The sequence below is a fragment of the Columba livia genome, chromosome 13, assembly GCF_036013475.1.
Source record: "Columba livia isolate bColLiv1 breed racing homer chromosome 13, bColLiv1.pat.W.v2, whole genome shotgun sequence".
In the NCBI taxonomy this organism is placed as follows: Eukaryota; Metazoa; Chordata; class Aves; order Columbiformes; family Columbidae; genus Columba; species Columba livia.
Window position 1 is genome coordinate 8,181,807 of NC_088614.1, and position 16,962 is coordinate 8,198,768.

General features: G+C 40.3%; 1 protein-coding gene across 20 annotated transcripts in view; it reads right to left on the minus strand.

Moving 5' to 3' along the window:
• The window catches only part of LOC102083551 (hepatocyte nuclear factor 4-beta), a 69,908-nt gene that overhangs the window by 20,828 nt on the left and 32,118 nt on the right, over positions 1 to 16,962 (minus strand). For 11 of the 20 annotated variants that reach the window (XM_065028865.1, XM_065028860.1, XM_065028862.1 and 8 more), the window contains 5 exons: positions 14,914 to 15,023; positions 7,953 to 13,819; positions 6,601 to 6,762; positions 5,833 to 6,027; positions 3,816 to 3,998 (listed from right to left, as the gene is read on the minus strand). In XM_065028865.1, coding sequence (XP_064884937.1) covers positions 3,816 to 3,930 — 115 coding nt within the window. In that variant the 5' untranslated portion in view covers positions 3,931 to 3,998; positions 5,833 to 6,027; positions 6,601 to 6,762; positions 7,953 to 13,819; positions 14,914 to 15,023. Of the gene's footprint in view, positions 1 to 3,815; positions 3,999 to 5,832; positions 6,028 to 6,600; positions 13,820 to 14,913; positions 15,024 to 16,962 lie in introns of all 20 variants that reach the window. The other 9 variants (XM_065028870.1, XM_065028868.1, XM_065028867.1 and 6 more) reach the window with 8 other exon arrangements.

Below are 16,962 nucleotides of genomic sequence, written 5' to 3' on the forward strand. Positions count from 1 at the left end.
AGCACAGTTGCCTGCCTCTGAAATCAGCTGAAAACTGTAGACCATGTAATTCAGCCCTGTCTGATACAAGACGACAACCTGCTCAGAGCTTCATTTATCATTTTTTACCTCTCTGGAGGGTTTCATACCTGGAGCTCAGCACCACAACAAGATGGGCTTGAGGGCTGCTGGGACAGACCTGGTCAGAGTCCGGCTGGCTCACAACAACTGAAACAAGCTCACAACTGTCCTCACCAGCCTGGTGAGAGATGCTCAGACATGTATCTGTGTACAGATGCTTATATGGTACATATGCTATAACAGAATGGGCCCTAATTCATGTCCCAGTGTCTGAAATTTATCCTGGAGGGATGCAGCTGGAGACATTCTCCAAGAAGAGACCGAAACTCGCCTTGTGTGAGTTGCAGGCCAAACTGAAGACCCATGGTTTTGGCCAGACTCCTCACTAGGACTGTCACAGATGTTGACTGGCAGAAAAATCTGCAGTTTCAACCATCTTTTGTGAGTTATGTATGAGCAGCGTGCAGATCAGGAACTACAGCCTACTTAATGCTGGTGAGAATGTCCCAATGGCTTCACCAGCCTTGGGGTCAACCAAGCCCACAACTGAAATACATACAAATTTGTGTTATCTACTGCCTCTCTGTGTCAGTCATTACCTAACCGGGGTGAAATGAAGATTACAAGTTTTACAGTGATAAGAAATAGCAGTGAAGGTGCTCTCAGTGGGGATGCTGTTGGGGAATGATACCTGGCTTCCATTAAGAGCTGGAGTTTGCTATGATACTTAACCCCTGCAAACCTCTCTGCTGCTTTTCCTTTCCATTATTTACTGGTTACCAAACTGTTCAAGGCAGTTTCCATCTCTTCTGGATGCACATTGTATAGAAGAATTACCTTCCAATACTTTCCAGAACGGATTTTGCTCTTATCTACCCAGAAATCCAAGCCAGCCTCAGTGGACATAATCTGCAGCTAACAAATCCCCGAATTACATGTGCTGGACTGGAAGGTAAAGAAATCATTAATGCGGCTTTAGGGCATGTACATGCAGTCAGACTTGGTGGCCAAAGCCAGCATTGCGAAACCTGTGCACACAAATGTAGGGCTGGAGAGGAGCTAGCACTGAAGACTTGTTCACGTGCAGGTCAGCTGCTTTCTACATCAGCAAATAGGGGGGGAGTTTTTAAGCTATAAAACATAACTTTGATTTAGTGTTTCCAAATCATACAGCAGCAATGGTGGAGAGGCCGACCAGAGAGGCCAGAGCTCCTCGCAAGCACGTGTGCGGCTTGAGGGGTGGTCAAGCTCTGTCAAAATATCTTTGATGGCTTTTTCATGGTCTGAGTTGGGTCAAACTGTAGCAGGGCTGGGAATATTTTTTTCACCAATGTTGTGTCAAAGTCCCAGGAACTACCGTGGTGTTTGAGCGCTGAGATGGGAAAGTGAGAACCACTGTGGGAGAAAGTGTTCTTTGACACTTGACTAAAGAATTAGTGCAATATTTCAATAATGCTTCATATTTTAAGCAAAATGACAACTCAAACAAAAGCGTGAGGAAATGGGCATTAGCAGCACATAAAAACCAAGTGAGAATATGGCTTGTAATGCCAGCCAAGGTAAAGGAAACAAGTCTGTACAAAATGGAAAATTTTCTGCAGTTACAACACGTATTTTATAAAGGAAATACAGGATTAGCATTGATTTTTGTTCATTTCCTTTTGCTATTCTTTCTATTTAAAACAGACCATTTTTTTATACTCCTCCATTCCCATAATGGACTCTATTCTTTATTTTGAATTAGCCTTGAAATATTTGGCAAACTATGGCTACTTAAAGGTGGAAAATCCAAAATATATACCTAGGTAAACCTCAAAACAATAGCAGGTTCCTGAATCAGAAAGCTTAGGACTGGAAGTGATTCACATCATTAATCAATCCAAAATGTTGATTAAATAATATTACAAAAAGGGAAACGGTTTTAAGTAAGCATGATCTTTAAAAATATTCTAATTTTCAATTTTAAAATTCTTTAGAATGTAAGAAACAGTCCTGAGCCCATTAAAACAAATATTGCACCCTTTCTTGTTCGCGTTTATATAGAGGGCAAAACTGCCATTAGATTGAGGAGGGGAAATAATACAGAATAATCTTGCATAATGGGAAATACACATCTTAAAACAATTCAGTCTCTTTAAAAAAAATACCTAAAACTATATTATTTCTTGATTCTAACAACTTTAAAAATATTTCTGAAACTACAGAATATGTGTGAACTGTTATTTTGCATTACCTATGGGAACTGAATTCAGCTGGTTAACAATATATTTCCATACATGGACATTTCAGGTTGTTTTTGAAGTTATTTTTACAGACTGTAGAAGAGGACACTTACCCAAGACAAACAAGCTAATTTCAAAACAGCTAGTTCCTGCGAGAACTGGTTACTTATTAACAGCTAGATAAATAACACAATACCGATCCAGATAAACTTCAGAAAAAACTCAACCTGTCAGTTCTACTACATGAAACAACAGAGTCCCAAACAGGTTTTGGCAATTAATTTGCAAAATTATTTTGAATTTCGAGGAAATTCATACCACCCTAGAAAGTAAAAAATATCTTGTTGTTCAACAGCAAGTGACAAAGAAAAACATCTGTGTTAAATAATATTTCTGGAGTAGGATGGCATATGGAAACCCTTCCACAAGAATAAGATCTAATATATCTGGAACTGGCAAAAAAAAAGAAATACTGAAAATCTTTTATTTAGGGACAGGCAGAGCTCTTATTGAAGTCAACATGAAATTCAAATTTCTTTGGGTCTTTTAACTTGTCTCCTGACATCCCCACCATGTCCCACAATAAGAAGTCTAATCATCTTAAATTGTAGGTGATAGCCCTACTGAAACTTTGATTTCTTTCGATGAGACAGCTAAAGAGCAAACGTGAGACCCTGAAAATCCCATCTTAATTTCACTACGCTTTTTAACAATTTAAACAAAATGCTGCCAAAATTCTCCAAAGACATTGCTAACATTGGAATCTCATTCGGTTATGTGATTGGTTTCATGCTATATGACCAAAATGTCCTTTATTTTTCACAGAGTGAACAGTTAATTTCACATAATACTTTATTTGCTTTATGCCCAGGTACTTTTGACTATTCAAAATCTAAATATGCAATGCGCTTTAATTCTGTGAACAAAGCGGAAGTCTCTGCACATAAAAACACACTCCTCACAGTCAAGTTCTTTGTGTGCCGTTAAGACTTTTAGACCATCTTGATAGCCAGAAAAAAAAAATAGAAGGCTACTAACAATTTGGATATTGCTTCTCAATTTAAGTAACTAGGAACAAGTGAAATTTGACACATGGCGTATTTTCTGAGTAACAGACAAATGCCATTTGAGATGGCATTTTTTTCCAAGGATTAAATATGAACTTAAGTCATATACGCAAACAAGACACACATTATAAGGAAGAAACGTAATAACTCCTCTCATAAGCCATACAGGGGGACAAGCCTACGGTATTCCATGAAGAGCTCCACCATCTGCAATACCTTATGGGCACTTCAGGACATGACACTCAGCCCGCCAAGGAAAGGAACAGCTCAAAACAGGACCGGCAAGTGAAGGGGTCCCATTTCAGCCCAAACGCAACTGCAGGTTCAACACCAGTTCACAGGTCAGCTGCTTAAATGTTACCCGTTCCACCCTTTGCCCCACACCTCCTGCCTGACTTTCCCAGGTGTTCAGCTTTAGAACAAAGGTAGTGGACATTATTCAAGAGGAAGCAAACAGAAATCTCACCAGTGTTGTTGGGGAGCACCCGAAGGTTGTCAAATTCCAGCATGGTGTAAGAGGAGTCCAAGGAGTCAACATAATCTGGCATATCCATGTCCATGATGGACTGACAAAGCTTCATTATTACTTGTCAACAGTGAGGGAAGCGGCAAAGAACAGCCTTGCTGTCAATCACGGCCAAGGTTTCGTCTGCAAAGAGAGACACCCCAGCCCTCGTGATGACAAATCATTACCCAGCTCTGCCCGCAGTCCCCTCCCTGTGCCAGGAGAGAAGGGACGGGGCCATTCCCTCCCGCACACACAGTCCCCTCCCTCTCTGGGGTGCATCTGTGCTCACTTGGTCCTGATAATGCGATGTAGATAAGGCCTAGACTCGAATGACTTGGATTGCATCTTTGGGTCAATATAGCCAGGTTTATGGCTGTTCCTGCACAAACATTTTGAAAAGGGTTGTGGAGAGGTGTTCACACACATGCACTGCTCTTCCAGGGCAAAGTGGTGGTCATGTCAAATAACACTTGTGCCGTTGTCACCTTGCTCAGCTACCAGCTCTTGGGAAAAGGCCAAAGGATGTCACTTAAAAGTGGTCAAGACAATGAGTCAGTATCACCACTGTCTGAAGACCATCAGGTGCTGACAACCTGAGGCATTGCCATGAGATATCGATAGTCCTGCACAACAGTTACGCTACTGGAAGGGAAACATGAGACTTCATTACAGCTGTGTGCATGGTTTCAACTAGCCCTATAAGCAGAGGGGAGGTGACTTCTCCCACCCAGCATCCACCATCCCTGTCACCTGTGTCTTTCCCTCCAGACTCCAGACAGCCCCAGTCTCCCAGAGCACCCATTGAGAAAGACCTTGATTGTGGTTGTGAGTTGTTAGGGCAGAAATTTTTGAGCAACAGCAAGTGATGAAAATGGAAAAGGCTGAAAAGAACCGGTTAGACTCCTTTACAGATGTCTGGTGTTGCATTTCACACTGACCCAAGCCCAGCTTTTCTGGGAAAGGCCCATGCTATGGAAGCACAATTCCAGTTTTCCCCACAGGACTGTGGTTTGTTTTTTAATTTACTGAATTTCGCACAGAAGTTCTTTCCTTGGTAAGACTCATGAGCTGTACTGCAGAAGACTGGAAATAAAATACAGCCATACAAAGCAATACAGCTCAAAGTGCTTGGTTTATTCCTGGTTTAACCTTCCAGATGCCTTCCCTGACATTACCGTTCCCTCTCCAGTGACGTTTGTTTGTGTCAGAGGGCCTTTCCTTTCCATGAGCTGTTCTGTGAGATCCAGTTCAACATCCTGTTGAATCTTGGAGGAAGAGTCTTGAGAAATAGGCAGATGTTTTGCCAGAAGAGGAGCCTTGGCCAAAAGAAGAGGACTGCCAGACTGCCTGAACTCTCACTGAACCAAAGAGCAGGGTGGCCCCATGTATCTGAGCAAACTCCAAATAGCAAGAAATATGCCAAAACTGAGTTTTGAAATGTCTTAGATATACTCATTTTGATTTCATCCCCATTTTACTTTTTTTTTTTTTAATGGATTTTTCCATATCCTGGGGACGTCCAGCAGACATTGCAATGGGTTAACTCTAGATAGGCTTTTCCCCTATAAAGACTGGGTGCAGGAACCCTTAGCTTTATTTTCTTATCATTTCTGGGGTATAAAATAATTTCATGTGCCATAGATACTTTTTTTTTCACCCCTTCTTTCCTTTTTTAAGAACATGTTGCAACTAGTGGTACACAAATGACTCCTTGGTTAGATAAGATGTTATGTTTTTATCCTTGGACTATGGCCCCAGGCTTTCAGTAATGCCAGCATCAGCTAAGTTAGCATCTGATTAGTTGTGCTTGCCTCTTACCCAATGTCAGTCTTGATTATGCCTATTAATCTGGCATATTCTTTTAACTCAGCTATGGGCAGAATCCTGCCTGATTCTCAGCACTCTGCTACTATCACAGCTAAGAGTTCTCATATTTCTAAAATTCCAGTTTGGGTTTTTTTTATGGGTTTCTTACCTTTAAAATAGTCATATTTGTATTCACCATGCTTTTGGGTAGTTGCAGTCTAGAGAGATGAAATTTGGGCTTCTGCCCTGGTATCGTTTGGTTTAGAGATCCCTCAGTGTTCTAGATTTTTCCATCTGACGTGAGGGTTAAGGCTTATTTCCAAAGAAAGCAGGGCTGCGAGGATGCGCTTGGACAATTTTCATTCTGGGAAAGAGAAAAGGTTATTGGGGGTGAAAAAGGTTATAGAGCAAATTTAATAGTTCGGGGCCAGATTTCAACATCACATCCATATTGATAGTCAGGACTGACTTGTTATGGAAGGTGGTGTTGGAGTGATACTACATGACATTTCTAGTTATTTCAAACAGATGTCAGTGCCCTGTTCCAAACCTCTGCAGGACAAAAGCAGTCATGAAGATTACCAAAACTTTGTTGAGGGCTGAACAGTTTCTTCTTTTTCCTTTCCCTGCTTCCTTACATCACTTTCTGAGTCATAGCTGCAACTTGACTGTGATTTATTCAAGGCTGGGGCTGAGTTTCATTAACATCAGGAGAAAAGTAGCTCACTTTGAGGTGCCCTCACATCTGCTCAGAACTGTTCATTAACACAATGAAGCAGACACCTCTCCCAGTCAAGAACCAGAAAATCTCTAGCTGGTTTCTTCATAATTTTACAATTATTTAATCTGATACAGTGTGCCAGTTTGGGGCTAGGGAGAGATATCTCTCCATTTGACCTCAAGTGTTAGACATACAAACCTGCACTTTGAAACCTACCTCTGATGGAGGAAACAGGCTGGTGGTAGGTGGGAGAGGGCTAGTGTTTGGATCTTGGTGCTTTGGCATCACCCTGAAGAACAACGAGCCTTCGGTTCCTTTGCTCATCTTGTTGGCAACTCCCAGGGCATCCACAGGACACGCATCAGTCTTGGCTGGCCTCTGTTGGAAACACATGATGATCACACAAGGGGCAGTTTGGAGAAAGGAGGAATCTCAAAGCCTTCACAGAGCAGGGCATCAGTAAAGAAAGATTTGGACATAGAGATTCATGGGGCCGATCAACAGCTTTCTGCTGAGACACTCTTTCCAGGACTTGAGCTCCCCATGGGGCACAAACATGGGAGCTCTCAAGGAACTACTTCATCTACATCTGTGTGTGTCCACAGGCTGTGTACAGGTGGTCTGGCCCTTCCTGCAACACTCCAGTGATAAGAAGGTCAAACAAAGGCTACTACATGGGTTCAAACTGGAACACAAGACACTCCACTTAAATTTGAGAAGAAATTTCTTCTCAGTGAGGGTAACAGAACACTGGACCAGGCTGCCCAGGGGGGTTGTGAAGTCTCCCACTCTGGAGACATTCAAAACCCACCTGGACACCTTCCTGTGTAACCTCATCTGGGTGTTTCTGCTCTGGCAGGGGGATTGGACTAGATGATCTTTTGAGGTCCCTTCCAATCCCTAACATTCTGTGATTCTGTGATACATCGAGTAGACGAGGCTCTGGAAGAAACTCTGAGCTTCTGGGGTGAGAGGAGACCTGGTGGGACCCAAGCCAGGACCCAACCTTTCTTCAACACCCATTTTTAACCTTCTCTCAGTGCAGAGAAAAGATAGGGCAGCTCTGGTCCAAGTGGTGACCACACGTAAAGATAAATCCAACATGTTTCAAAGACGTTAACCCTATTAGGTAGACCTGTGGATTTGAAAAGGTTTCACCAGAATGGATCAGAAAAGCAAAGAACCCTCTGCCTGTCCCATATTCTCCCTTTTCTCACCCCAAGGAGGAGGAGAATGTGTGGGGAGCACGGGCTCAGCACACACCCCCACACTGCTGCTGGGGCTGTGGGGCGGGAACAAAAACCGTACTGGCAACAGCAGCAAATATTCCCCCTTGGGGTTGCTATACCCCTCCCCCACAACTCTTAGCAACAGTCTTACAATGAGGGAAAAGCTTCTATATACGAACATTCCCTCTGGGCTGCCAGACTGATGCTTGTATAGGTGAGTTGACCACAATGCATTGCATATGGAGATAACTGGGATTTTTGCAAAACACCTTGCTGGTTTTCCAGTGAGGGGACAAGACTGGGAGCATCCATTCCTTGAGTGCTCAGGCATTGACTCACCTGCACAGGTACCTGAGATGTACAGATAACCAAAGGTAAAACTGGAGGGTATAACACAGACTTCCTAGTTTGCAAATTGATGACAATCCTCCTCCATGTGGACAAAAGCTTATTTTTAATATGTTTTTCCATTTGTTCCTTTTTTTGGCTCAGCAAGGCTAGATATAGCTGGAGGGTGCAGGGGGAGTGGGAGAAGGGAGGAAAAAGATAGATTTTTGTTTAATAAAAATAGCATGAATACTCAAAGATAGTCCCCTGGGAATGAATCAATATGGTTTCTCATATGTGCTGCAGAGACAACAGAGGGCAAACTCTGATGAACACATGGTCCCAATAAGACAACACACTTATTCCTAGAAATAAAATTCAGATGTTTTGGGGAATGCCTGTTAGACAAGATGAAGTGCAGAAAAGATAAGAACTCTGATTAATTAAGAGAGAAAACAAAGCACTACGAGCAAGCCATCAGAAACATCATTTCTTTGGCTGGGTTAGTGGTGGGAGAAGATGTTTCCAGCTGTGGCAGCTGCACATCCATCTCTGGAGGCTGGTTTTTAAAAGAAAGTAAGTCTATGCTGCATATGAGGAGAGGTCTCAGAGACACTAAAAGCTAACAAAAGACCTGTTGCTATGCAAAATGCTGAGGCAGACATAAGCCACTAACTGTATTTTTGGCACAGAAGTTTTCTTCTTTTATTCTTAGAAGCATATTTAAAAGTCCTACCACTGTTTCGAAGATTTTCTCCATCTGAAATGCAGCAATTATTATACTCTTTCCTGCCCTTGCAGGACTCAGTGAGCATAAATCTACCAATGTCCAGGTGGTTCTTGGGTATCAGCAACAACAGTAGCCATAAAATTACCTACTGAGAGAGAGGCAATCTGAATAAAACCAATATTTGAACGACAGAAGCCAGTAAGGCCTTTTTTGGGAGGTAATGTATAATTAGAAACAGTACGCTTCTGAGATTATAAGTAGTGTGAAATCATGTAATTAGCATATAATTACAACAGCAGACATGACAAATTTATCTAGACCAGATGTCTATTAAATCAGTTCTCTCCTTTCTTGGGTGCAATTTCTTGTGGTATACATCACTGAATGCTACTTGTGGTACAGTTAGCCTGAAAAATCTCTCTTGACATTGTCAGATATTTCTTATTACAAGAAATATTGCATTAAACACATGGCCTTCTTCAGGTCTCCATGACAGACATGACATGATGGACGATGACGTTATGGACATGGGATAACATCACCCATCATTTATATGATGGAGGAGGGAAAGGAGAAAAGCAAAAGATCAGGACTTTGACCATCTTTCCCTCCAGCAAACTATTTTGCTTTGCTCCTGCCAAACACATTCATTTAAGATTTACTCATTTTGCTTTTAGATCAATTGGATTCAATCTTCCATGACAGAGATTTAGGGAAAATAGAAAGTTAAGCAAGCGCAAATCACTATGCTTAGAAAATTCTTCTAGGATGATTAAAACCAAAATGAAATAAACAAACAAAAAGATAAACATACCACCACTAAAAAACTTTTACTACCAGCTTCGAATGGTAGATTGTGGTCCTTACAAATTGTCAAGCACAAATCACACAAAGACCCAACTACCAGCAATTACTTCAGATTGGTTAATTCATTGAATTCCCAGTTATTTCACTGATATACTGACTGTTCAGTGCAGATGAAACCTGAATTGGATTTGGGGAACAAATCTAAGATGTTTTACATTGTTCTGATGACCAAAAGCTAACCTTATGACTTGTTCTTTCTGAGTCCATGTAACTTTAGTTCTTTGTTACTGTGCATTTGCCCACGGCCAGAATTTCAGAAGTGCTAAGTGCTCATTTAGGTTTCTAAAAATGAAACAGCCTGAATTTCAGATCTGTTGAGAAACAGGAGCTCCCACTGGGAATAAAAACTGGACATCATGTAGCCACAGGTCACTGGTGTCTCAGGAATAAATCCCATTTTTTGGATGCCTGGGTAAAATCTGAGTAAAATCTCACTTCCCAGCCTACATGGGGTCTCCTGGAGACCGATGCCCTTTGCAAACTTGTCCTTTGCTGGCAAACACTTCGCAGCAAACACCTGATGACTGCATGCACCAGTTGGAATTTCTCTTCTCTGTTTTCCATAAGCAGGAGCAGGTTCTCATAATGAGGAAATGCCTGCAATATTTTTGGAATGGCATATTTTTCCTCACATCAACAAATACCTCTGTCAGTGGGTATTCCTTGGGAGTATTTCAGAGGACTTCTTGTTTCTTTCCTTTCTTGAAAGAAATCAGCTGATCAACATTTGAAATAATGATGAATAAAAAGGGAACAAACTTCACTAAATACTTTTTGAGGAAAAGAATATTCATTGGCTTCAAAATGATTTCTCATTTGTAATTGAATTTTGATATTCACAGAAGAAGGGAGGGAAATTAAAATATTTAATAATGGACAAAATGAAAAGTAACAAAAGGACAGAAACACAACATTTTTGTTCTTATTTCTGTTTGCAAACATCAGTCATGGTGACTCCTGACTTAAATTTGAGGCCCTTGGCAACTCACTTTCTGCGCAGTACATGTGGCTCAGATTTCAAAAGTCAGAATCAGCTTTACTTTAGGTTCTCTAAGTAAGAGGAAATTTATGTCTTAATTAGCAAAACTGACAAATTTGGAGGAACAAAACATTTTGACTGAAAAATAATATTTTTAGAATAAATCATACCTGACACCATCAACTCATGAAAGCATTAACACATTTGTGAAACTCCAGCTCACTCACCAAAATTAACATGTAACTTACTTCAGTTAACTTTAGTGTCTCACAGCTGAGACTTTTCGTGATGGCAGGGAACGCTCTGTTTCCACTTAATTCCTACAAAGACAACATCCACTTCTTTTCCACGGAAGTCTTTCCTAGGCTGGGCTTACATGGGAAAATCCAGACTCAATAGCAAGAGTTTTAGCTGATCTCTGCTCTGTATTAGACCAATCAAGCTCAAACTCCTTCAAACTGTTGACGTATTCAACACTGAGTAGAAAGCAGAAAACAGACATTGGAGCCTGCTATCCATAGAACCAAAACATACGGAAAAAGCCAAAGGAGAAGTACCCAACCTTCCAGTCCTTCCCTCACTCACCTGCTTCATTACCCTTGGGGTGAAAGGTTCCCCAAACACTACTCTAAATTTATGCCAGCCAGGGAAATACGGGTTTGCAGCAGCCCAGCTGTACAGATCACAGTCTACCACACCAAGCAACTCGGTTCTCCTAATTTTCACCATCCAGACTGAGGCTTCATATCTGAATTGGAAACATCAGTAACTCTGCATCCACTAAAGAAAAATTGGCATGTTGTAGAATCACAGAATAGTTTAGGTTGGAAAATACTTTTAACATAATTGTGTTCAACCATGCACCCAGCACTGCCAAGTCCACCGCTAAACCACGTCCCTAAGCATCACATCTACACATCTTTTAAACACCTCCAGGGATGGTGACTCAACCACTTCCCTGGCGGCCTGTTCCAATGCCTGACAACCCTTTCCATGAAAAAATTTTTCCTAATATCCAATCTAAACCTCCCCTGGCACAACTTGTGGCTATTTTCCCTCATCCTATGTCCAGAGGGTGATTCATCCCAGGTCTCCAATGGACCAGGAACGAATCGCATAGCAATGCCAATCTCTCTAAACAAAGCACATGGGGAGTGTAGGTGACTTACACTCAATCTGCAATTTTTTTAGAACGTGAAGTCACATAAGATGAATTCTCCCTGCCAATAGAGAAAATGACACATAGAACCATCAAGAATTACGTTGGATTCCTTGGCCGAGGGTGATGTCAACCCCTGACTAAAGCAGATAGTCCAGCCTGGAGAGAGGAGCAGCATTACCTCACCGGCTGCTCCTTGGAGTAGGCATGGGACTCATCTGGAGAACTGTGCTGCCTGTGGGCAAGTCTTTTTGGCTTTTCTTACTGCAAACGACACGTCATTAGTCAGGAGCAAGCAACCTTGACGAGAGTATTTGCTCCGACTCCAATCTCCCCCACAAACAACGTTCCTGCCACTTTGAGCTTTTTTGGTTGCAGTGTTGACACTTACGAAGATCTGGCATTAGCTCAGCTGAAGAGAAAACAGAAACGCTATTCAAGACCCAGCTCCAATGCGGGAGGTTAGGAATGCAAATTCTCCTTTTGCACTGAAAGCATGATGACTGTCCTATGTTGCTGTTGTTCTTTCTATTTCAGGGGATGCCCTTATTATTTTATAAGCCCTTTTCTATCACCTAAAGCACCCTTTTTAAGCTATTCTTCTACCAAAGTCATACTCATATATCTTAAAATATAATCTCCCAGATTTCCAAAAACTAACCTGGGAGTTAGATTTTGGCTTTTATCTTACAAATTCTTAGTTGTGGGTCTAAAAGCACTTACCTTTTTCCTTGACTTTTTTTTTTTTTGTATTCTAAAATTTCTGTGATGAAACTCCACTCCCCTCTATATGTTCACACTATATTTTCAGTACATGAGATAAACATCAACAGATTTTGGCTCAGGTCCATGGAAGCACCAAAAAGGAGCTGATCTTTGACTGTGATCATCTGAATCGTCTTCTGTGCTATAGTAAACAGAGGAGCTGAAAATAAAGTTCCTACCAAAGAAATCATGCAGCATTTCATTGGGTAGTTTTGATTTCTGTTCTTGTCCCCTAGATTTTCTAGCTTTGCCATTTTTCTGGTAATTTAATAGCTCAGGACAAATGTAGAGATCCTCCAAATTACTCTTTTTAGTGTTGTCTGCTAAGTAAACCAAGTGCAAATACAAAAAGCTCAGAAAGGATAGAAGACATAATGCTTCAATTTAAAAAATAAAAATAAAATAAAAATATAATAATAAAAACAACCACCACAGAGCACAGGTCAAGTCTACTTTAGCTGCTATAATCCGTTATATATTTGCACATCTGATCTTTTAGCTCTTGCACACATATAAAGACCTTGTTGGGGCTCAGCATCAGGGTGATAAGGAAAGAACTCCAACCAACAGATATATAGAGTGCTCTGGAGAAAACCTTCCATTTGTTCAAGGGACTGGAAAGCTGAAACAGGCACAAACCTAAAGAAATATTGATTTTTTTTTTTTTTTTTCTAATGATGGATTATCTAAAATGGCTATCATATTGAAATTAATGAGGCTCTGGGGACAATATCTACGAGCCTTAAGAGATGACATCAAAGGGATAAGCTAAAAAAAAAAAATAAGAAAATCAATAGGAAAATACAGTTTAGTCTACAGAACTGAAGCACAGGAGCAGCCCCTACTGTATCTGTTTTTAAAACAGGAGATGAGGAAATCTAGTAGTTTCGAGGAATCACTGCCCCTCTCTGCTCCACAGCTACACATCCAGAAGTAGTTGCTATAAACCATCCATCTTAGCTAGTCATGGAAATATAGAAAATTAGTATCATCAGCAACTATTTAATCCAGCACTGTCATTCAGTAGCTTATCCTGCGGCTCCTTCACAAACTAAATCTCTGAGTGACATTAGTAGCTGGTGTTGGTTGGGATGCATTTTTGTACACTTTTAGTCTTTAGCACACTCCAGTATCTGTCCTACATCCCATGGAGACTTTTCCTTTTTTCTTATTTCTAATAACCATATCTTTTAAAAATGCCATAGTGACTATGAAGAAATCTGATATAACAGTGATTCAACAATGTCTATAAACCAAGAAGTGGTTGTTCATCAAAATCAGTGAATATCAGATGCCTTTTACCCAACTCCTGGAGTTTCAGGTCCACTGAATTCATCTATAGGTGGGTATACTCTTCCTTCCTCATCCAAAATGAGAAGCTATTTTAAAAAATAAAAGATTGGTAAGTAGACATATTGACATGTTGGAAAGATGCCTTTTATGACTTTAAATTGGAGATGTTATTGTAAACATCAAGCTATATTTTCCCCATAATATCCATTTTTGAACACTTGAGTCCCTTCCTGACTGCCTTACTCATAATTGCTGCTGTCTTAAATCTGTGGGTATAGTAAAAGAAAGTGTCTGTTTACCGACTGAAAAATATGCATATATACAAAACTCCTAGTTTCACAGATGTTTTCAGGAAGCTATAACCCCTGATAAATCCTTGCAGGCCACTGAGATGAATAATATTTGAGGATGAATTTTTGAGGTTACCAAACTGGAAAGGTATTTGTGGCTGTGGGCTTTGCCACTCTCATGGAAAAGTATGTTTTCCTTATATCCATCATATAGGCTATATTTTGCACATCTGTCTTTAATTAGACCGACTTCATATCTTAAAGAGTACATGACAGCAAATTAATCATTCAGAAATCAGAGTTAATCAGCAAATGACAAAGTTGTTGTTTGGTTTTGTTTTGTTTTGTTTTAACTAATGAGTAGCCACAGTGATAAAATGCCCTCAAATTGGAGTTTTTAGCAAGTTTTCTGACCCCAAATGTACAGTTTCAGGCACAGATCTGATATGCATTTTTATGCCATATACCAATTTACATGACCAGTGGTCACACTGAACAAGTCTTTTTATTAGGGAATACCTCTGAAATTGTAGGGGTTTTGCAGATCATGGTCTGATCCACTTAGTTCTGTAAGACTATAGGGATTCAAAAAGTATTAGTTGCTAACCTAAATCTAATCTAAAGAGATGCACTAGCTGGAAAGTTGCACAAAAATCTTCATTTTATCAAAATGACCTTTATTCATTTTAGCAAAACAAACTAATTTTTTCTACACCAACGTTTTGGAAAATGTCTCTGTCAATGCTGTGCTCCATGCTGTTAACACTGAATAGCAGGAAAAAAAAAACACACAACAATTTTTCTGCTTTCTCCTTTCTCTACTCCTCAGGTTTGATCATGCATTCACTTATTTTAGTGAAAATCTCCTAGAAAGCTCAGTGTTTGCTTACCATGACAGTCACGGTTGTTACACTTCAGTTATTGGTAGTTCTTCTTGTGCAACAGTCATCCCAAGGGGGAAAATCCCACCAGTCTCACAGAAGCAGCATTGCTGATTTACCTGTTGTAAATCAGGGGGGAAAAGGAAAGAAAAAAAAAATGCAGTGGAATTTACAACATATTTTGAAAGAGGAAGGAGAGAACATATACCATGTTACAGCATTAGGTTTTGTGATGTTTTGAGAATTAGCTGCTAGCTTATACATATGTGCATGTGTGTACCCTGTGTATCCGTACTGCATATATACATTATATATAATGTATATAAGAGTGAAGGAAAAATTTAAAGAGGAAAATGTAATGAAAGACAAATGGAATGTCTGCCAGCTCTAATAATGATATTATAACTTTCAGGGCCCCATGCACAGGGAGGAGGGGCAGCATCTGTACTAACAGGGTGATTTGGGAGGACACAGCTAAAGTGCAAAACCAGATAATGCCCTCAGACTCCCAGTACTACAACTATTTTTCCCCTGCTTTGTGGAATAACCTCATTTCTGTCCTCCTGTTTGTTCTTTTCCTAGATATTTCAGAGGGTGAAGGGAGAAACCAGCCTTGAATTCTGGAGGAGCTCTCGAACCCAAGCTTCATTTCTGATTTCAGTTACGTTTAGAACATAACACGGGTTTGTTGTTCTGTGGTCCCTTGCTGAAATAGGTCAGTGTGGCCTCCCCAGTTAAAACCTGTCTCCCAATTATACTTTACTCCAGGCCAAAATTCTGCATGAAAACTCCAACAAAATATTAGCACAAGGAAAAAGCTCTTTTTTGTCTTATTTATATTCCAGCAGCTTTTAGGAGATGGATGCTTCTAGACCAGGTGCTGTTCAGAAGTGCAGTAATAAATGGTCCCTACTTATAGTAAATGAAGTAGACAAGAGGTAGGAGGGAAAACTGAAGAGTGAAACCAGTGGCCAAATCTGTTCGGTCCCAGATGCTCATCATTCCCACCAGCTCACACTGCTGCATTGTGAGATACACTTGAGTCTGGATCTCACATTACAGGAGAGAGTTTAATTGTACACCTAATTGTTTTAATTTAAAAAGGCACCAAGGGGCTGATCCACAATACTGAGTTCCTTTAAGCAAAACAAGAGAGACTGTGGCAATTACTGAAAATTATTTAGCAACATCTTACAAGCCAAGAAACTGTCCATGAATTTAAAGTGAAATACCATCACCATGAATTGAAGTCAGCCCATTTGGCCAAAATTTCACTAATGCATATAGAAGGTACTTATGAAATAACTATCAATCTAGGATTCTGTTTTCCCAGTTTTGTAAAATGGGTCACCTCATCTTTCTCCAGTACATCTCCAGCACCCCTGCTTGCTTCCAGTTAGGACTTTCTAACTTACGTTGCCCCCCATGAACAACAAGCCTGACATCAGTAAGCAATTTACACTCTGTAGTTGCAATACTTTGTATATGGTAGTAGTTTTCTGGGCCCATTTTTCTCCTTAGAAGAACATGCAACACTAATTACTTCCCACCACCCCCCAGGGAGCTCATAGAATCACATCCAAAAGACATATTTCCCTGGGCAACAACCTGCTTTAATAAGTTCTTATTGCATGGGAAGTATTTGGGTTTTAATCTGTAAAACAGAGATTAGGCAAAAAGCATTCTAATATTGCTTAAGCACTTCATATCAAGCAACAATTTTATTGTACTTTGAATTAAGGAAAGAGTGTGATTTGTTATTTTTTGTCATACTAGAGGCTGAATACATTTCTTCACCAACCTCAGTTATTCTGGTTGTATATTGGAATAACTGACAGATGAGTTTAATTCAAGATATTAAGAAACCAACCAGTATTTGCTTTGTGCACCATAGATGAAACTCTGATATGCATTACTAAACCCCACACTTCTGCTCGAGTATGTTTACTCTTTTGTTACAGAAATTTAGCCTAACCCCTGCTTGAAAAATAATCCCAGACAACAACAGTAATGATAAGGGAATTTCAGAGAAAGCAATATTTACTCAGCCAATACCAC